Source organism: Amyelois transitella, chromosome 12 (assembly GCF_032362555.1).
Source record: "Amyelois transitella isolate CPQ chromosome 12, ilAmyTran1.1, whole genome shotgun sequence".
NCBI classification, from domain to species: Eukaryota; Metazoa; Arthropoda; class Insecta; order Lepidoptera; family Pyralidae; genus Amyelois; species Amyelois transitella.
The window spans coordinates 738,996-761,286 of NC_083515.1; the positions used below are offsets into that span (position 1 = coordinate 738,996).

At 35.7% G+C, this 22,291-nt stretch overlaps 2 protein-coding genes across 3 annotated transcripts in view; both read right to left on the reverse strand.

Annotated features, from left to right (window-relative positions):
• Positions 1 to 737: 737 nt before the first annotated feature.
• Positions 738 to 1,717, reverse strand: LOC132902309 (uracil-DNA glycosylase-like). The gene has a single exon (XM_060946859.1). The coding sequence runs from the start codon at positions 1,627 to 1,629 to the stop codon at positions 943 to 945; it is 687 nt and encodes a 228-aa protein (XP_060802842.1). The 5' UTR covers positions 1,630 to 1,717; the 3' UTR covers positions 738 to 942.
• A 1,740-nt stretch (positions 1,718 to 3,457) lies between these two features.
• The window catches only part of LOC106142360 (monocarboxylate transporter 3), a 34,412-nt gene continuing 15,578 nt past the window's right edge, over positions 3,458 to 22,291 (reverse strand). For both annotated transcript variants that reach the window (XM_013344092.2, XM_013344093.2), the window contains exons 2-5: positions 12,563 to 14,215; positions 11,636 to 11,869; positions 10,108 to 10,390; positions 3,458 to 7,882 (exon numbers count right to left, since the gene is read on the reverse strand). In XM_013344092.2, the coding sequence (XP_013199546.1) occupies positions 7,674 to 7,882; positions 10,108 to 10,390; positions 11,636 to 11,869; positions 12,563 to 14,113 (2,277 nt within the window). In that variant the 5' untranslated portion in view covers positions 14,114 to 14,215 and the 3' untranslated portion in view covers positions 3,458 to 7,673. The remainder of the gene's footprint in view (positions 7,883 to 10,107; positions 10,391 to 11,635; positions 11,870 to 12,562; positions 14,216 to 22,291) is intronic.

Sequence of the window (22,291 nt, forward strand, 5' to 3'; positions counted from 1 at the left end):
AATGCATAAAACAAGTCTATAAGATAAAACTTCAATGTTTATTAATTAATTATTATCTACAGATAAAAAATATGCGATATCAATCTTTATGTATATAATTCTGATAAAAAACAAGAAACACAAAATTAATTATAGATTTAAATATATTTATGATTAATTGTAGATATAATATAATTTAATAAATACATATATATAAATTATAATTAATTATAGATTTTAATAATCTATAATTCACTCTGGGTTTCTTGTATTAGGTACCTAATAGACAACAAAGGTTAATGACGGTTGATGATGAAGTTTCATGAACTCTAACAACGCACAAATGCAGTTCTTGGGTCTGCCCGCTGGTTATAGCTTCTTAATGTGGTCTAGAATCTTTAGGAAGGTCTATAGGTATCACTCCATTTCTTTCCCATAGATGTCGTAAATGTCGTAATAGGCTTATAAACTTTGGATACTTCTTTTAGGCGATGAGACAGCAAACTGTCACTATTTTAATCTCAATTCTCTCATTAGGACAAACAGCTGAACTTGGCCTATCAGTCTTTTCGAGACTGTTGGCTCTGTCTACCCCGCAAGGGATATAGACGTGACTGTGTGTGTGTGTGTGTAATCTATTCAATAGAACAGGCACCAACATCGTCTTTTCCAGACGAAATCAGAGACTTTAACCTTCCAATTGCCACGCCTCATTGAATACCTATTGGTATTAACTACAATTAACATACATTATGGCATAAAATATTAAATATATTTATTTTCAAAATAGGATACAAAGATATATGTATATATCACTTATAACGTCAAACTTATAATTAAAGCTACGGCCGCTTTCAAAGTGTAAGTTTAGAAGAATCGGCCGAACAAACTACATAGTACAAATGTAAGCGAAAATACGTCGTATTAAAACTTACACATACAGACGCATATTACACATTTTGCTTACACATTTGCAGGCAATTGCCAATTGATAGGCGTCATACCACGCTCCTCCAATGCTTGGTTAGCCCTGGAAAACGGTTTCGATCCAAAGAAGTCCATATTATCCGAATAAATACTGGCTGCAGGGTGGGGTCCCGTTATAATAGTATGTTTCCACGAATCGATGAGATGACACTTCGATCTCGCGTGATAACCCCACAGTATAAAAATCACCGGTGTATCACGCTCATTCAGCGTTCTAATAATTTTATCCGTGAATATTTCCCAGCCTTTATCCGCATGTGATTTCGGTTCACCCTGACGCACTGTTAGGATCGTGTTCAGTAAAAGAACGCCTTGTCTTGCCCAACTCTCAAGACATCCATGGTTTACCGGTTCACAACCCAAGTCGCTGTGAAGCTCCTTAAAGACATTCACCAGAGATGGAGGTACATCTGTGCCGGACTGAACGGAAAAACTCAATCCATGTGCTTGGTTCCTGCCATGGTATGGGTCTTGTCCCAATATAACGACTTTCACATCTTCGTAAGGTGTCAGCTCAAACGCGTAATAAATTTTATCTTTTGGTGGATAAACGACATTATTACTGTATTCTTCCACCAAAAACTGTTGTAAATTTATAAAGTACGGCTTGGTAAATTCACTTTCTAGTATATGAAACCAACTGTTTTGATTATTTATCTCCATTGGAGGTACTTATCGTTTGTAGGTAGCAATACGTGCGCAATTGAACAAAGGACAAGCGATAGTGAGCCGTGCAGTTGAGTGTACAGTCGACTGCATATCAAGTTGGCGCGTGGAACTCCATAACGCGGTAACAATAGCGAATTTGCAATTTGAGTAGTTTGTTAAGCTGCTGATCGTACTTAGATAACACGACAAAGGCATGAGTCATTGATGTGAAGCAAAATTCCTTTTTACTTTGAAAGTGTACACAGGATTTCCATTTTTGCCATAGTAACGAAATCCATGCTAATATTAAAAAGAGTAAAGATTTTTATATTGTCACGTCTATATCTCTTGCGGGGTAGACAAAACAAACAGTGATGGAACTGAGATTGAATTAGTGACTGGTTGCTAGCCCATCGCATAAAAGAGGAATCCCCAGTTTATAAACATATTCTTTAGTCGCCTTTTACAAGAGAAAGAGATGGAATGATACTTTTATTTGATATTTGTGCCGGGAACCACCGACACTGAAGCGAGCGAGCGCACGGTGTCCAAACATTTTAAACTTTGTGCACTATTTTGATTATTTTTTATCTTTTAAACTGGTATATATTGATTTCATAATTTATAACGTTAAGCGTGTCCATAATTGACTATTTCCTTAAATATGTAACTCGATTTATCAGACACCCTGTATATATGTTTGTAACACCCTGTATGTATGTTTGTAAATAAAACACAATTGAAGCTAAAATGGTCTCTTTAATCTCAAAGTCTTAAAAGAAGGGAACAGCATACCGCTGGCTAAAACGCTAATTTATATGAGGTATTTTACAATCACTACATAAATAGAATATGTTCTTATACCGAACAAATTTGTTACTAAGGATTTCAAACGTGTGTTCATATCACATTACTTGAAAATTTTTATCACAATGTATTTTATTGATATTTATAGGGAAATAATACGAAGTCAATTTATGTAAGTAGGTGTATTCAAAAACAGTAGTAATCGACTAGTAGTAACTAAATAAAATTGACTTTAGTGAAAAAAAAAATCCCAAGATTCAGGGAGTAAATATAAGGGTAGGATTGTGATAGATTTACTAATTGAATAAAAGAAATGACGAGACAAACTGTCATATTTCAATGATCATTTATGCAAAACTGCCCCATATTTCTGCTTTTTAATTCTCTGTAAGGTATTTAGTGGGGTAATTTGGAAATTACCTCACTAAATACCTAGTACCTGGGTGACCGCGCGGCGTTCGGTGATTTTTGTCGTTTCAAAAACTTTTCGAAAACGCGAATACAAATATATGTATGTACAAACATTACTTGTTTAATAGTATAGGAAATAGGAGGAAATAATCCCTAAATAAATGAAGGAGAATATAAAAAAAGAAGTCATACCTTGGACCTAACATATGATACTGAAATAAAGCATCTTTAATTGAATAATAATTGAACAGAACTTAATGGCTGGCGTAATATGAATTACAAAGACGTTATGGGCAAAATCTGATAATTCTCTTTTATTTCTAGTATTTCTAGGCACTATTGTGATAATATATTTTATTAGGTACATACAAAGAGTGAAAGCGAGATAGACTGATAGAAGCAAGACTGTGAAGATAGCAGAAAAATCAAACAATAAAACGTTAGGACATATCCGCCAACTTTAAAGATATTGATCTTTCATAATCTTTCAAAAATGTATCTTGCTGCATTGCAATAAAGTATACAATTCAAAAAAAATATTCAGATGACGTTATAATGACGATGTTAATGAGTAAAAACTATTTCAGATGTTCGACGCATGAAGAAAAAAATGACACTATTACGATGATCAACTGAAGAGTCGAACTACTGAGAACGATTGTGTTCATTGAAAAATAAAAAGAAAATAAAATAATTCGAAATATATATATTTACTAAAACGCTACAGGGAAGGAATTTAATTTTATCTTATACCCGTTTTATTACAATCACTGCGAACGAAAAACATAAAATGAAAATAAAAAAAATACTACAAAATTTACCAAAAGATCGTCAGTTTCATTCTAATATTAACTCGGATTAAAAAAGAGGTTTTTGAAAACCAGCCAAACTCAGCAAGCATAGTTTATGATCAACATGCTTGCTTTATATATACCTTGATGTAAACCACATTATAGATGACACGTTATCAACATTTAGAAATTAGGAACAAATGTTTCCTCAAGCCTCAAGATTATTTTATTAACTAGCAAGGTTTCAAAGATAATAAACAATGAATTAAATCTTTTTTTTTACAGACCCTGTGTTGCAGGAAAGCCTACCCCGTCCCGAATTCACGGATGTATTAACAATGGCAGGCTTAGCGAAGTGTCAAACGCTCTGAATCGCTTTTATTATAGATTCAATAACGCCTCAGATGTAATAACTGCATGTAATGTAGTAACGACACCCCTTCGGGTATCATTTATAGATATAAACCTCCCTCATACCCCGTAGCATGGCACGTGTCGATTATTGATTACCCAGTTGTCTGAATGTGCAAGTTTCCTCACGATGTTATCCCTCACCGTAAGAACTTCGAATTTAAAACATTAATATTATATTTAGCTTTAGTGATGTAGGCAACCTTCTTTATAAACGCCATAGCAACGGTTGCCACGGTTTTTTTAGTTAGAAAAAATATCAGATTGCTTTTTATTGTTAAATATTTTTAATTTTATTTCCATAATATAGTAATTTTATACTGATTATTTCTCTTTTCACCTTCTGTCTTCTGTAGTACCTATATAACGTAATTTTGCGACTATACTTCTTACATTGACAACTAGCTTTCGTATCGCTTATAGTGTAGCGCGAGCGATAGTTAGGCCTCGACGATTTTATCGCACGATAAAATAACGCTGTCCCTTTTCACGTGATAATAAAAAGCGAAACAGCGATACTTTTTCTATCATCCCACGTGTCATGCTACGGGACATCTTGTGAGTAAGTCTATAATTACTGAGAGAATTATCATTAAGCCAAATAGCTGAACGTGGCCATTCAGTCTTTTCAAGACTGTTGGCTCTGTCTATCCCGCAAGGGATATAGACGTGACCACATGTATGTATGTATTACTGAGAGGCTATCACTTTGGCGAAGGCGTTTGTCGATCGACATTAAGCTAAGCCTACAGAACAATAAAATATTAAGAAAGCATCAATATTATAAAAAACTGTTGGTGTTAAATATTTTGTACATGTGCAAAATGTCGCATTACCACTACACTAGTTATTAAACTTTTCAAACGAGCTACATTCATTTGGTACTATAAACTTTGAACTTACCGTTACATTCGATTATATACATAGGTACCCATAATTTAATTTTTTTCTAAATAAATATTTCTACCGAGAACCGTTATCATATAAGCCGTAATCCCTTTGCCTGCGCTGACTAAAAAAAATATACTGTTTTAGGCAAGAAAGGGAGGTCATAGCTCACTAGCTTCTAAACTTTCAGCCGATAGTAATTTTGTAATGTTAAACATATAATCTTTGTATCCAATGTTGAAAAAACAAACTGTATTTTAGTCTATTTCTTAAGGTAAGTACTTAAATAAAGGTAAACAATATAGAAATGTATTTATTAAAAAGAAATACGTCAGCACGGTGGAAAGGTCAGGTCAAAAGAGTACCCGAAACTGAAAACCTTGCTTGAAGTGGAAAGAAGTAATCTGTCTACCCCTTCGGGAAAAAGGTGTGATCGTATCATTAAGCCATACAGCTGAACGTCACCTTTCAGTCTTTACGAGACTGTCTGGCTTCTATTCTATTCTATTCTAAGTATTCTAAGTATAATTTAATATTGTGAAGTTGACGTTGTTGAAGAAAATGCTGCAGTGCAGTTTGTTACCGCTTCTTCTGCACTGACGCTTCCAAGGGAAGCGGCAGTAAACTTAGTTTTTAAGTAATTTATTTGACGTCAATCAATGTTGTTAAACCATACGACAATTATTATAATAGTATCCTATAATAATGAATAAATATTTTGAATTTTGAATTTGAATTTTTGAATATGTACCCCGTAAGGGATAAAAACGTGATTATATGTATTGCTAGTATACTAATCAAGCGAGGCGCCAATGAGCTATGACCTTTATTCGGCTGTATCTACTTTTAAAACTATGGGAAGATCATATTTAGTTCACTGTTTAAATGTGAGGCAGTCTTTGGTGTTTACTTGCTATTTCACTATAATAATAACGTTATAACCCAATTACAGTTCGAGTTTAAGCTACTTACAAGATTCTAGTGACGTTTTTATAAATATTGATTAATTGGAGAAATTGAATGCGAAAAAGTTAAACAATTTTTGACATATTTTTATTGAAATGGATTTACAAAAAGTCTGTTTTATATAGCAACGATACATTCTATCATATGTTTGAATAAGAACTAATGAAGTTCATAGTCTTATCAAAGCACATCTTTGCTGAATTCTGATTCAGATGTCTACCTATTTCGTTCATACTGAAGCAATTTTTTATGCTTTTTTTTTGTTATAATATCCATTGTCATTATAACAAAAGCTATTTTAAGAAAGACAATGCGCGTGAAATAAATTATTCTTTGTCATTTTTAAATCTTATTCTTTGTCATTTTTAATCATGTCATATTGACTCTTACATACATTTTCTTGGTTCAAAGTCATAACAATCGTGGTCTTATTTATTGTGCATTTAGTCATACACAAATTGTCTTTTACTCACAAAATTTCCTACATTTAGGTAAAGTCAAAACATAAGTATACAGTGCTGTGGTATATACATACATATATACAGGGTGTCTGATAAATCGCGTAACATTTTGAAGGATATACCTATTAAATCGAAGAACGGCCGAATTATTTCGAACGAGAATCAAATACTGAATGCCACATTTCAATAGACAACGCAATTTACCAGACACCCTGTATAATTTGGTCCACCATGACCCAAGACAATAATAATATAAAAAGCTAATGGTTTAAATATATTACCGAAAGTTATAATTATTTTTTATAATTATATCATAATTCGTTTCCGAATAAATAAAAATTTCAGGTCTGTATACTTATTTATGTTGTTGACTGTACCACTATTCATATTCCACCAAAAAGCCTCATTCACAATCTAACCACAGCATAGACTTTCAATAAAAAATCACAAAACAATACAAATATAAACTTGTCAAAATACCCAAAAGATATCAATAATAATTTCCGCACAATTTTATACGAAAGCCTGCGTCAATTAAATATTCATTTTCATCTTAAAACACTATAAATTCTAATTGCATTTCAACCAGGAACTCTCGCGAGATATAGATTCAAGAAAACTTCTACAAACCATCTATTCATATTTTTTGTTATCTATATACTAAGTTATCGTTTACTCAAATTTGTTTCATTCGCGTCATAATTTTTTATTACATTGTTTCGCTCCACAGGAGCTAAATTAACAATGTTTTTTTTTTATTATTGAAAGTAAAGGAACATTCATATTGCTTGTCTGATGCAAATGGCTACAACTAACTTTTATTCGGATTCCTCATACTTATAACAATGTTAAGGCATTATATGCACAGACTTAATATGCTTTTTACAATATACAAGGTTATTTAATATATAGATTAAAAAAAATCATTACCTCAAAAATAACAAATAATAAACGAGATTAAATATATCCATCAATCATAATAATAAATAATAATAATAAATATATAAGGGAAAAATTACACAGGTTGAGTTAGCCTCGAAGTAAGTTCGAGACTTGTGTTACGAGATACTAACTCAACGATACTATATTTCATAATAAATACTTATATAGACAAACATCCAAGACACAGGCCAATCAGAAAAAGTTCTTTTCTCATCATGCCTTAATCGGGATTCGAACCCGGGACCTCCGGTGTCACAGACAAGCGCACTACCGCTGCGCCACAGAGGCCGTCATATATCAACCATTCGCTTCAAACAGACAATGTGAACGCACCTTTAACTTCACAAACGCGATGTCAATTTCAAATTTGGAATTACACCCATCAATTAACTAACTTCCCGTTCTGTTTCACTTCCCCGTTCCCCACCTTCTGTTCCTCAATATCGACGACGGGTTTATTTTTCCTTTGGTTGTATTTCCTCGCGCGGCCGTATACTGGCAACACCAGCAGCGTCAGCCCGGACAGCCCTATAAACACTCCGGCGAGGTAGAACGAGAGATCGTAAGACTCTGTCATGTCGTACACCCATCCTGGAATTGGATTATTCATGTATTAATTAATAAATCCTAACTCATAATAAAAAATGCGAAAGTAAGGTTGCTTGTTTGTTTGTTTGTTTGTTGAAGTACCGTGTGGTTCCCGGCACCAATATAAAAAAGAATAGGACCACTCCATCTCTTTTCCATGTATGTCGTAAAAAGCGACTAAGGGATAGGCTTACAAACTTGGGATTCTTTTTAGGCGATGGGCTAGCAACCTGTCACTTTTTTAATCTCAATTTTATCATTAAGCCAAATAGCTGAATGTAGCCATTCAGTCTTATCAAGACTGTTGGCTCTGTCTACCCCGCAAGGGATATGGACGTGACCATATGTATGTATGTATGTAATACTATAAATGCGTAAGTAAGGTTGTTTGTTTGTAACCTCTTCATAGTACGAGATCCGGCTGCAAAATCACTACGTTCATCGCGTAGTTAATCAAACTCACATTTTAACATACATTTATGAATAGGATAATACATAGATAATAGGGTGCCAGTCAATAAGTGGCCGCAAGTAATTTTAATTAAATTAATGTTAATTAATTTTCCAAAAAAAATTTCGTTCACTTGTTTTTTAAATAAAATATCATCCACATCATAGAAATGTATGTAAAGAATTCGAAAATCAATGGGTGCCGTTACACACTCGGCCGCAACTACTACGCAGCCAGGTGTAAACAGGTAATATTTTGGTCTATTTATACGTTCATGTCGTACACGCATGTTTTTTATATCAAATTAAAGCTAATTTTTTTTTTAATATGATGATATATCGCTGCCTGTGAATAAATGGCCGCAAATTAGGGTTGCTAGCTGTTAAAAACTCGAGGTATCCGAAATAAAGTGAAAGAGAGTTAGCGCGTTACGCCACTTGTTAGACAAGGATGGCGAGTACCAGCTGTGCGAGTATTTGAAGCCATTGCGCACGCGTATAGATAGGGTTCTCAACAGTTTGGAGTCAAGAGAATAAATTATTGAGCCAAGAAATTATTCTGGATCTGAGTTAATTTTTCTTGGTTCTATGCGTAGTATCTTTTTTGTAAAAAAAATAAAACATACTCAAAATTCTATTCTTTATAAGTACGCTTTTTTCATTTTTACTTGATCAATAAACAATGTTTTATTATGAAATAAATATTTTCTTATTTTCATTTTTTTTTTTGCAGAATATTAATTACTTAATTATTATTTTGGAGTAAATGTAAAGTCGTTCGTATTACTGTTTGCATCGCTGGCTGAGAACCCAATCTATTGACGCGTGCGCAATGGCTTCAAATACTCGCACAGCTGGTACTCGCCATCCTTGTCTAACAAGTGGCGTTACGCGCTAACTCTCTTTCACTTTATCTCGGATACCTCGAGTTTTTAACAGCTAGCAACCCTAATTTGCGGCCATTTATTCACAGGCAGCGATATATCATCATATTAAAAAAAAAATTAGCTTTAATTTGATATAAAAAACATGCGTGTACGACATGAACGTATAAATAGACCAAAATATTACCTGTTAACACCTGGCTGCGTAGTAGTTGCGGCCGAGTGTGTAACGGCACCAATTGATTTTCGGATTCTTTACATACATTTCTATGATGTGGATGATATTTTATTTAAAAAACAAGTGAACGAAATTTTTTTTGGAAAATTAATTAACATTAATTTAATTAAAATTACTTGCGGCCACTTATTGACTGGCACCCTATTATCTATGTATTATCCTATTCATAAATGTATGTTAAAATGTGAGTTTGATTAACTACGCGATGAACGTAGTGATTTTGCAGCCGGATCTTAGACTATCACAGGTTATGTTTAAAAGAATATGCCGGGATAAAATAAAAAATACTACATGTAGGTAAATAAAAATAAACATAAAAAATATCGTGAGTTATTCTAATTCATGACAATCATTATTGTGCAAAATAACAAAAGAAGATCACTTTTTTTCTTCAATTAAATATTTACTTTTTTCTAAGCGGCCAGTGCACTATACAAATTTTAAACAGGTATCTACTGCATGAACCTACTTAAAATATAACGTATTATATAATTAAACAGTATGTAGAAAGACATAAGGTACCTTTTATCCCCGTAAAAACTATAGTTCACGTGGGATTTACTAAGAAAAGACCTGCATTATTTTGTAGGTGGCGCCAAAATTAAAAGCTGCGGTTAAAAGTTACAAAAAAAGAACAATAAATCATTAAAACTAACCTGCCAACGGAGGTCCAACCAAATTGGCCACGCCCTGAATCAGCAACAGCAGCCCATACGCATTGGTGAACTTCTCCAGCGTTATCTGCTCCACCAATATGATACTCGTCAATGAATAGTTGGCCGCTATGAACGCACCGAACGCTCCGGCCGCGGCGGCCAACGCAAAATAGTCGGATAATAGCGGCATGACCAGCGTAACTAGACCGCAGAACACCATGCAAACGGCGTACACTAGACTTGCGTTCACGCATTCCCAGTCCCCAACCCAACCGAGAAGGATCTGGAAATTAAAAATAAGAGATTTACACACATGTATACATAGTTTCACGTCTATATACCCTTACGGGGTAGACAGGGCCAACAGTCTTGACAAAACTAATAGGCCATGTTGGGTTGTATGGCTTAATTGTGAAATTGAGATTAAAAATAGTGAGGGATCCCAAGTTTATTAGCAAGATTTAATACAGTGTAATATATACATATTAAAGATAAATATATTCTTGCGGTTCCCGGTACCAATACAAAAAAGAATAGGACCACTCCATCACTTTCCTATGGATGTCGCAAAAGGCGACTAAGGGATAGATAGGCTTACAAACTTGGAATTCTTTTTTAGACGATGGACGAGCAACCTGTCTCTATTTGAATCTCAATTCTATCATTAAGCCAAATAGCTGAACGTGGCCATTTAGTCTTTTCAAGACTGTTGGCTCCTTCTACCCCACAAGGGATATAGACGTGACCATATGCATAAATATATTTATAATTAGATTAGATAAATTAGTAATTAAAACGCGGCTAAGGCAACAAAGTAACAATAAAAATCACTTTTCACACACAAATTGATAATATTTATCGTTTGATTCTTGCTAGAATGGTTAGTTTTATAAACTATTGACGTCGTAACACGCCTTTGTTATCTTATCACGAGTTATCAAGTCATTGTTTAGATTGACTGATTTATTTATTTATTATTATTACTAACTGTTGACCCAGTTTTAACTCGTTCTGGGTATTCAAGATTATAAAAGAGTACTTTAACATAATCAACGCACAGATTCCCTTGAGAACGGGAATTAACGGGACATTTCGGTTTACACGAGTTTGAGATAAAACACATAATTACAATACATATGTATATTGTGTCGTGTGGTTTCCGGCACTTTGGAATAAATGTCGTGAACAGAGATCAAGGCCCGGCTCTGCCTTTTTTTTGCCCAACGATGGATTTCTTATTGGAAGATAGTACGAATAATACAACAAAAAGAATAGGACCACTCCATCTCTTTCCCATAGATGTCGTAAAAGGCGACTAAAATATACGCTTACAAATTTGGGATTCTTTTTTAGGCGTTGGATTAGCAACTTGTCACTATTTGAATCTCAATTCTATCATTAAGCCAAATAACTGAACGTGGCCAGTTTCAGTTCAGTCTTTTCAAGACTGTTGGCTCTGTCTACCCCGCAAGGGACATAGACGTGACCATATGTATGTATGTATGTAGGTCGTAATTATTCAACTCACCTCTCCGAACATATTCAATATACCAATGATGGATATAAGCATCGAACTCTGCGACTCTGTAAAGCCCATCTGCATAGCATTGTCTGATATATACACGTACGGCACATCGTACCACACGTAAAGCAGGAAGTTGGATATGGCGAACACGAGGAAAGCCGGGTTGAGGAAGTGGGAGAAGTCCAGGACGTCCACGGCCAGGTCCCAGAAGTCCCAGAGGCCGGCGTACCATTGCACCTGGAAGTTGTAGAAGAAATATTGATTAACATTAGGTGATGAATAGCATTGAGTGCTTCGAGGCAACGCCAGGAATGGAACTGATTGTTATGAAGTTACATTCTAATATATGTCATCGCCAAATACATATGTATATATGTTACGGTAAATGTGGATAGTGCGGTTATTATGTACAATTACCGGGAACTATGCATAATTACCAGTGCTCGTGGTAAAGTAGTAAAAAATCTACATTTACCATGTACGTTGGTAATTATCTATGATTCCCGGTAATTATAGATAATTACCGATTGCTTACATTTACCGTAACATATATATACATACGGGCCAAATTACACAGATTGAGTTAGCCTCGAAGTAAGTTCGAGACTTGTGTCACGAGATACTAACTCAACGATACTATATTTTATAATTTATACTTATATAGGTAAACATCAATAAACCATTCAGAAATATTGCGTTTCTCATCATGCTCTGGCCGGGATTCGAACCCGGGACCTCCGGTGTCACAGGCAAGCGCTGCACCACAGAAGCCGTCAAATGATCGGCTTGATCTTTTATAGTGAAGACTTTATAAGTTTTAAAATAAATCACTAAAGTTATAACCTTTTTATAATATACTGAATAAATAAATTAATGTAACAATCATTAAAATGAACTAGACGAAAAAAAAAATCAATAAGCTTTTCTCACCTTTTCTTTGGCAATGGTGGTCATAGAATTCTTGAATATATTCGGACAGGATGAAGCTCTGAGTCTATACCTATTGATATTCAGCATTGCACCTCTATACGTCAAAGAGTGGCGGTGTAACCTCAAGTCTTTGAGGAAAGCCGGCGGCTTCTTGGTGGATCCTTGCGCGCCTTGACGACGAAGCCACAACGATATCGCTGCTTTGTCATTGACCGAAGTATTATTACTCTCAGGCGCTTGGTTTATCGTAGGAGACATAGCCCCTGGCGTAGTAGGGGACATCAAAGCTCTAGGAGGCGATTGCTCATGCAATCTACCACTGTCACTGAAACTCCGAGACGGCAACATGACTCCAGGATAATTCTGAGCCAAAATCGCATACGCGCGACCTTTATTCGACATCAACTCGAACACTTCAAGCGATACCCCCTCCCCGCCAGTCATAAATGTCGGCAGGTCCACTAAAGAACTGAACTGGGGCACCACTGGAGATGTAACTGTTTCTACATTCGTTCTGTCAGCCGCTTTAGTGGAACCAGCAGCGCTGCTTTTGCTGTCCGAGAAACTATCGGCGGATGAACCGTAGCGCTTGTTTCGCTTCCTCTCTCGTCTGCGCTTTCTTTCTTTCGCTTTTTCCTCGTTCATCGTCGTCGTCCATGGCAGGTCTCTGAAAAGCAACCCGCAAACTGCTATGTTCAGAAACAGTCCAGCCAGTATCAATGTTGTCCCGCGCCACCCATATTCGTCTAACAACACGTACGTTAAGGGCGCAAATATAAATGTTCCAATGCCGCTTCCACATACTGATATACCAGTAGCCAACGAGCGTTTCTTCTCAAAGTAATAAGCGACTATGACCACAGCCGCTACGTAGCATAAACTTAGGCCAAATCCGGCCATGATGCCAAAAGTTAAAAACAGCGTCTCCATATTGTCTACGAAGGCCGATATGACGAATCCGAGTGTTGCCAGAATAGAGCCTAAAATAGTCATTCTCCGGCATCCATATCTGTCTGTGAGGAAGCTGGCGATGGGGCCCGAAAGCAGCGGCATCGCCATGAATATGCCGGCGATCCAGGCCGTTTTGCCTTTCCCCTCGCCGAAATACTCCAAGAAGTGTGGGAAGAATACTCCGAAGCTGAACGTGATTCCGTCAGCGATAAGATTGACCATGAAGGAGGCGAAGACGACGACCCACCCCCACCCGCCGTCGGGGGGTCGGGCCTCCGCAATTGACACATCCTCGTCGTCCGAGGAGCTCGAACTAGAACTCGACACCGAAACAGGCGCAGGCGGCGACTGCGCATCGAACTGCACATGTAGAGATCTCCCGTTCGCTTTCTTGACATTTTCACTGACACTAGCACTGACCGGGTCGTGCAAAAGAGGTTCACTCTCCGGTATAGAGGGTAACGCGCGCGGCGCGGGCCGCGAAGTCTCTGGATCTAGGGCCTCTGGCGAGGCAGGGGTATCGAGGGTTTCGCGGGGTCCTCCTTGGAGCGGCCGATGGTTCGCGCAGTTCGACGGCGGCGGGACACTCGCGCGGTCCATTCCGGCAGGGCGCGGCGGAACTGCGCGCGCAACGGATGCAGCGCAGGCTCAACAGTCCGCCGGGCTTCCATGCGGACACCACACCACCGCCGTGACCTCATGCTGAAACAATCAGAATTTGCATATTCATTCCGTGTACTGATTGAATGCAAACTGAATATTACTTATTTGAATGATTATTTCATTTGTATTGGTAAAAGTCCATTCTAGCTACTCTTAGGTCGTTAATTCAGTAATGTACCACATATTTATACCAGAGTCAATACATATATATATGTATACACCTAACAGCAACGACATCCATCATCTATCTACTCTCAAACTGGACAAAGATCACAAGTCAGGCGAGCAAACGATCAATCACGAATATCCCGTACATACAGCATCGCAACGGACGCGCCAAGTGCTAAATCGCTGGTAAATCTGCAGGCTGATTGGGTCACAAAGGTGGTCTGATGTTACAAAGGAAACTTGGTATGCGAGGTACCCGAAGTGTATGAGATTCTAAACATAGCAGATGTTGATCTAAATCGTATTGTTGGAGTTCGTTTGGTGTTCCTCAGGGATCTATGCTAGGCCACACTTATATGAATATATTTATAATATTTTTTCGAAACTAAGATTATTTGTTTGTTTGTTACCTCTTCAGGGTATCTGCTGAATAAATCATCTTGAAATATCACGCAATATATAAAAACGGTAAAAACTATAGTTCCCGTGGAATTTGAGAAAATCCTGCATTATTTTGCAGGTGGCGCCAAATTCATCGCTTTTTGTAAGTAACCTTAAATTAGTTGCTTTTTATAAGTTGTGCTTATATCGTCTATTGTAATTTTTCTTTGATGACGTTTGCTTCAAATTAATCTTTTTGTAGATGGCGCTTAAGTCATGCAGACGAAGCTGTTACAAGCTAGAACCTCTCTATTAAGCTATAAACGATGACAAGCCTCGACCTTTTCGAACAAAGGGCTTTTCGACGTTGCCCTTTTATTATGATTCCGCATTCGAAGTGATAGACACTGGGGTCATAACCCAGTGATTAATAGTAGCGAGTGCCTAAGTTTTCTTAAAATTTAATATTTATTAAACAGCTAGTTGCCAGCGACTTTGTGCTTGCCTTAAATTTCTATATATTTATATTGTATTTCTTAATATGTTATTCCAATATCTAATCTGCAAAGTTTCATGAAAATTTGTTCAGTATTTTTTTGTAAAAGCGTAACAAACAAACACACATCCTGACAAACTTTTGCATTTATAATATTAGTAGATATGGAGATAGAAGAAAGATAGTTACAAGATCTAGTCATTGTTTGAATCTCAATTCTATCAATGAGCCAAACAGCTGAACGTAACCTATAATTCTTTTCAAGACTGTTGGCCCTCGCAAAGTCATTATATGTATGTATAACGAACAATGAGGTGTTTTAAATTATTCTAGAGCCCTAGAAACATATCTATATAAGGGCCTATAGCCTGCTGCAAAAAAAAATTGCAGCGCTCATAAAATATGTCAGTTAATGAATGCGGTAGCACGGCGCGCTGACCTGTTTCAGAAAAGAGGTCACAGTTTGCGCATCCAGGTTCTATCACGATATGTAGCTCGTCTTTATCACAGCGGATTATGGGGATAGCTTTTATTTAAAACTTCATTTAATCATTCATCGTTTTGACGGCCTCTGTGGCTCAGCGGTAGTACGCTTGTCTGTGACACCGGAGGTCCCGGGTTCGAATCCCGGCCAGGGCGTGATGAGAAAAGAACTTTTTCTGATTGTCCTGGGTCTTGGATGTTTATCTATATAAGTATTATATTATAAAATATAGTATCGTTGAGTTAGTATCTCGTAACACAAGTTTCGAACTTACTTCGAGGCTAACTCAATCAGTGTAATTTGTCCCATATATATTTATTTATTATTTTATTATCGTCTATATCCCTTGCAGTAGTATGCAGAACCAGAGCCAGATAAAAGGTACCTTTATCTCGGTCAAAACTATAGTTCCTTTGAGATTTGCAAGAAACCTGTATTCTTTTGTAAATAGCGCTAAATTCGTCGCTTTTTAGGTGGCGTTTAAATAATGAGACGGTTGTTGGAAGGCACCAAAAAGAAGAAACCAATGTTAATAAGCCTTCCCATTGATTAACTTTGATCAGACCCGTCAACAAGGAAGTAAGAACCATCGGAAAACCGGGAAACAAGTTACATAATTAAACCAGTTAATAAAAGCTAAGCAGGAAATTAAATAGGGACTATTTATTATAGGGGCAAAACGAAATTGAGGAAATTCTGACTTAAGGCGTATAAGCAGATATTAAGATTGTCGCAAGAATATTAGCCTTCTTAGTAGACCATGAAAGCTTAAATAAAGGCTTAGTATCCGTCGCTAAAAATGTCTATTAATCTAAAACGTACTTGGAAACATGGAGAAAGTTTTATTTCAATTGTTGGTCAACAATTGTATCATTCCTGGCCTTGGCCGTGGACTTTCAATCTTTTCGAGACTGTTTGCTCCGTCCACCCAGTTAGGGATAGATACGCGACTCTCTCTATGTATATTTGTTAGGCCTGGCCAAATGTTGATATATCAATATTATTACTTCATTTTAATTCTACAACAAAAATCCCGTTCATTTCATTTGCAAAAATAGCATTACCAACAATAACTTTACGAATGAGTAAGATTCAGTGCCTTCGTGATAATAAATAAGTTCACAGAGAGGTGAAATGGATCCAGGTAACGCAAATAAGTTGGACAAATAAATCTGTCACAGACCATTTGAAGCTGGCTAAAATATGGCGATGTTTTTGTTTATCTTCAAAGAATGTGATTTCTTGGTTCATTGGATAGTATGACTATATCATCTAAATATATAAATACCAACAACATAAGTTATCTAGTAATCTCTCTTTGTCATGAAAATATAGTTGTTTTTTAAAACATAAATTGCGTATAACAAACTTCTCGCAAAGATTAATACAAGAACAAACATATAGAAAGTATCAAATTCATGAATGGATTCGATCAAGATGCCTATTCACACGCAAACACCGCCGTAAGGCTTTTAAATATGTAATGTAACGAGATCGCAAACATACTTATTAATTATTCATGGAAATTTCCCTAACTCTTCGGGCTTCGTTGTACGTGAAATTCCACGATCCATAGACAGAGAAAAGAAACTACTGATAGGCCACGTTCAGCTGTTTGGTTTAATGATAGAATTGTTATAATTACACAGAAATCAACTTAAGAATGCTTTTAGCATGAAGCACCAAGAAAAAGCTGTTAAGATAATAACATATTCTATTTATCCCGCCATTCCATCATTGGCATAATTTGCCACCAAAAGAAAATCAAATTTTTTTTAACAACCCAATTTATTTATACACTTATTAAATCAAAATCAAGGTGGCCAAAATAAATCAGCAATGATCAATTCGCAACCGAATGACCCACGTGTCATTCGTTTGCAAATTTAACATAAACCTTGAAATTCAAAGCGAAGATCGGAGACATGTCTTCCGTGTGTTCACGCAAATAGAAATATCATGCAAGTTATATAAATACGCCTCGGTTGTGTCAGTGACCGAAGAAACTAGAAGTACATATTCTTTTACTATGTAAACTTATTTAACTCAATAATCTACTATTTAATGAGCTATATTTGTAGCCGTTTCGAGGCTGTTTGTTTGAACGTTTGTAGATTTCCTTGATATTTCCAATTTTAACAATAAACGGAAATCTTATTTATCAAATACATTAATACATGTGTACAAATAAATAGTTTAAATAAGTTAAAATGTGTTTACAAAGATAATATTGTTAAATAATTCAACATTTGTAGTAATTTCAGAATTAATATTTCAAGACAATAAAAGTAGTTAAAACAAATAAAAACAAGCATCAAATCTAATTTTTTTTAATCAATCACTCTATAAAATGTTTAGAGTTTACTTCATGTCTTTCCAAATTCTCATCATCATATCTTCACTATCTATATTTTAACGGCCTCTGTGGCTCAGCGGTAGTACGCTTGTCTGTGACACCAGAGGTCCCGGGTTCGAATCCCGGTCAAGGCATGATGAGAAAAGAACTTTTTCTGATTGTCCTGGGTCTTGGATGTTTATCTATATAAGTATTTATTATAAAATATAGTATCGTTGAGTTAGTATCTCGTAACACAAGTTTCGAACTTACTTCGAGGCTAACTCAATCAGTGTAATTTGTCCCGTATATATATAAAAAAAAAAAAAATCTATCAAACGATGAAATTGAGACCGCCTCAGGAATACTTACATACTTTCAATCAAAAAAGAATAATGAAAAACGCTCTAATTGAAAATCTAATAAAAACAGTCAAATTAAGAACTTGTAGTCGTTTCAAAATGAAACAATATGAAACGTGCGGTCATATATAATGTGGACAATAAAGATAACGTTAAACACGAAAAAAGAAAATATATAATTACTAAAAGAAGCTAATTCGAATAATGCCTACGGCCGATGTCACGTCTATGTCAAAAACTGTCATAAAGTTAGAAAGTGCCTGTTCTGAGAAAAAAAAGGTAATACATTCCGAAGGAGTTTCAAACTCGCCAGACTCGATGCCAAGAAAATGAGCCTAAATAATGAAGTAGATATAAAACTCTGGTACAAGTACATATATGTCGTATGGTATCCGACACTTTACAAAACAACCACTCAATCACTTTCCCATGGATGTCGTAAGGCCAAGACTTAAGTAATATCTAGTGCCAGCTTCCATGTAGGCCTGCTAGCGAAGGAAAAACGTGTGTGCCTGCTTCTCTATCCGTTCAGATTGTAAAAAAAAAATTAAGAGAAAAAAACGTGGGATTCTTATTTTAGTCGATGGGCTAGCAACCTGTCACTATTTGAATCTCAATCTATAATCACTAAGCCATACAGCTGATCGTTGCTTTCTAGTCTTTTCGTGCTCTGTCTACCACATAAAGGAGAAAGACGTGATAATGTGTATTTATGTACAATTATGTAGTGGGACAGCGATAACCAATGACGGCGAGAGACTGGCTGTATTCCAGACGATGAGGCGTTTACGTCAAATGATATAAATAATCTGAATGTTTGGCAAAACATCGCGCCAACTACGGGAGGAAAAGTACGAAAGAAATTGATGGTTTACTTTTTTATGACGTACTAGCTTCACCCGCAGCTTCGCCCGCGCGAATTTAACGCCACCTACACGCACAAATTTAGCGCTAACAACAAAAAAAAAATTTTTTTTTTCAGAAATCTTTTAAAATATATTACATATAACAAAAATAATTGTTAAGTAGATAACACGTGAAGTAGTAATAAACTAAGGTGTATGTGTTTACAAAAGTCTGACTGACGAGCGAATTTTTTTTTTTGACAGACCCTGGTTATTAATATTCGGTCTTTATTCAAAGTAATTGATTCCGTCAAACAAGAGAAAAAAATTGTAAATATAAAAATATTTTTTACAATATAAATTAGTTTAGTGCATAAAAATATTAAGATTTTTGTGATTCGGACGATTGCTTTGGATTGAAAGAAGGTCGGTCTCATAAAATGTAAACCACATAGTTGATTAGTTGTAATTCATGATCTAAAACATTCTTCAAATATAACTAAGCACGAAGTTTTTCGGATTTGTATTGATTCTTACCTAATTATATAAATTCAACTTCTTTGTTGTCATTTCATTTCCCTTCTTTATACAGAAAATTGAAATACCCTTTAATACTCACTTCCCGGTTAATGTCGTTCCGAAAATATCCTTAGGGTAGATGGGTCAATAAAACTCTCAGAAATATAATTGCGCGCCTTGGCCGTAAACTTGACGATTGAAGATGAATCTTTAATCGATTCACTTAATTTTACAACATGCTGGGTTTTGTTAGCGAACCCCAATACCAAGATGATGAAAATACTCTAGAGCTTACAAAGAAATGGGAGTTATGTATATTCTCTGCAGGCGATTGCACAATACACTCAACAAAATTTTATATCTCTATATTTGAAATTGACGTCCAGTGAAAATGCTGCAGTGTAATTCCGCCGCTTCTTCTACGCTTGCGCTTTGGAAGCAGTAGTAGGTACATACGTTAAGTTGCCGTCATTAAGCAATTGTATCGTTTTTTTAAAACAAATCTTTTTATTTAATCTATAAAGTAGAAAGCCTCAACCATAACAGTCATAAAGTTTACCTCATCGTTATCGATACTAAGTTTGGCTTTAATCCTCAGGCTAATGCACTTACTAAGTACATTCCCTTCAAAACCAAATTAAACCGAGATTACATTCGCTGAGACAAGCTTGCTAGTCGAGTTTATTACATTTTAATGTCAAGGAACACACCTGAGACGTGGCAGAAAAGAGGGTAATTTGGTATTCACCGAACATCCAGGACTACTCAAGTTATAAATCGTGCTCGCTTTGCATTAACCAGAGGTTCATTCACTTTCGTTTTGGCAGGCGAAACTGAGATATTCTCAAGGACGAATCTTTTAAATCCACGTTCATAGCTGATATTTGATAGCCAGATACGAACATATAATTTTTTTCTTGTTTGACAACCACTTACGTAATGGTAGCGTTTGACAACCACTTACGAAATGGTACTTTGCCCTGTCAGAGTGTAGATTGTTTAAAAAGAAACCGTATTGGTTGACCTTAAGATTTATTTGCACCATTATTAGAAGTATAGTACCAGTATCCTTATTAAATGACTAGTAATAAAGTCAGCTTTCAATAAATTTTAAACATAACTGCCCTCTTCCTTCTTCTTCTTATATTTAAGAGCTAACTCGGTAGAGTGAAAGCGTCCCCCATTCGTGTCTTTTCTCCGAAATCTTTTTTTAATTGCTGGTATGTGAAATTTAAATATTTCATCTTGATATTCTATCATAAATAGATAATTCCAATCTCACCTACATTATTCTTTTACTGATGACATTAATAACTTGGCACTCACATTGACCAGTTCAAACAAATGTTCAAGCAGGGTTGAAATCTTGTTTGTCAAAGGCATAAAGGGATGCTTGGTTCACAGCTCAACAAAACGCCTACACAACAAATTCTATGTTCCGAAGTAAACAGGATTATTTTCGCCAAGTTGCACAACTAGTAATGGGTGTAAATCGTCAAGTGTTATTACAATTGAGTGACAACGACCATCCTGGTCCGCTAAGTGGGTAATAGTTGAAACAAGACCACGTGCTAGCGCCGGCGTTAGTGGGGCTTGAAGATTATTAGATTTGACAGTATGATGAAGCTGGAACATCAACTCTTTGCCTTGTAGAGTTTATCTTTCAAATAAGCGAATTGAGTTCAGGAATAATTTGAACAAATTGATTGATTATTAAAGATATAGAAATCGCTTCGCGGTATAAGTTCGTCATTACATAGACTGTTAAAGGTGTTTATTTTCATGAACTACAAATTTTGTTTATGAAAAAATCAACAAAAAACAGTTCACTCGCACCCTACTAGCATAATCATAACGTTAGTGACTTGGTAACGATGATAAATCTTCTCATAAATAATTTATTTAGAAATTCAAAAACATCGTTCGCAATTCCAGCAATTCATTCAAATTTCTACAACCCCCAGGCAATATGAAATAGTTTGATGTAATTTATAGAGGATATAGAAGTTCGAGTAAATTTCGTAACACGAGAAGCCTTCAAAATGAGATTCTACTAAATCAAGAACGTTAATAACATAGGCTTTCATGGTGCACATAACAATACATCAGAAATGTCCGGATTACAGAAGAACTAGAGAATAGCTACATTTTCCGCGCCCGTTGATTTACTACAAGTTCAAAGTTTCTATAGTGAAAACTGAACTGTAATCACTTGAGCACAAAGGTCATTTTAGTTTGTACAGCTTAATTGGCAAACAGCCAGGTCGTTGCGTAACTCTATGGAGGTTTTGGATGGTATAATCTTAAATGTTATAAATTCTATCACAACATTCAGATACGCGCGAGTGACTCTAGAATTGCAAGTATACAAACTTACAATAATAATTATGCACTATTACGTCTATATATGGTCTAAAGTCTAACACCACACGTTTACAATCTCAGTTTGATGTAAAGGTTCAACTAGCAGATAATGTCTTAAGATATTTCCACCGATTAGACATTATTTTTGGTGCAATTAATTT

Coding starts and splice junctions, on each gene's coding strand:
- LOC132902309 (XM_060946859.1), bottom strand. CDS start 1,629: ATGGAGATAAATAATCAAAACAGTTGGTTTCATATACTAGAAAGTGAA.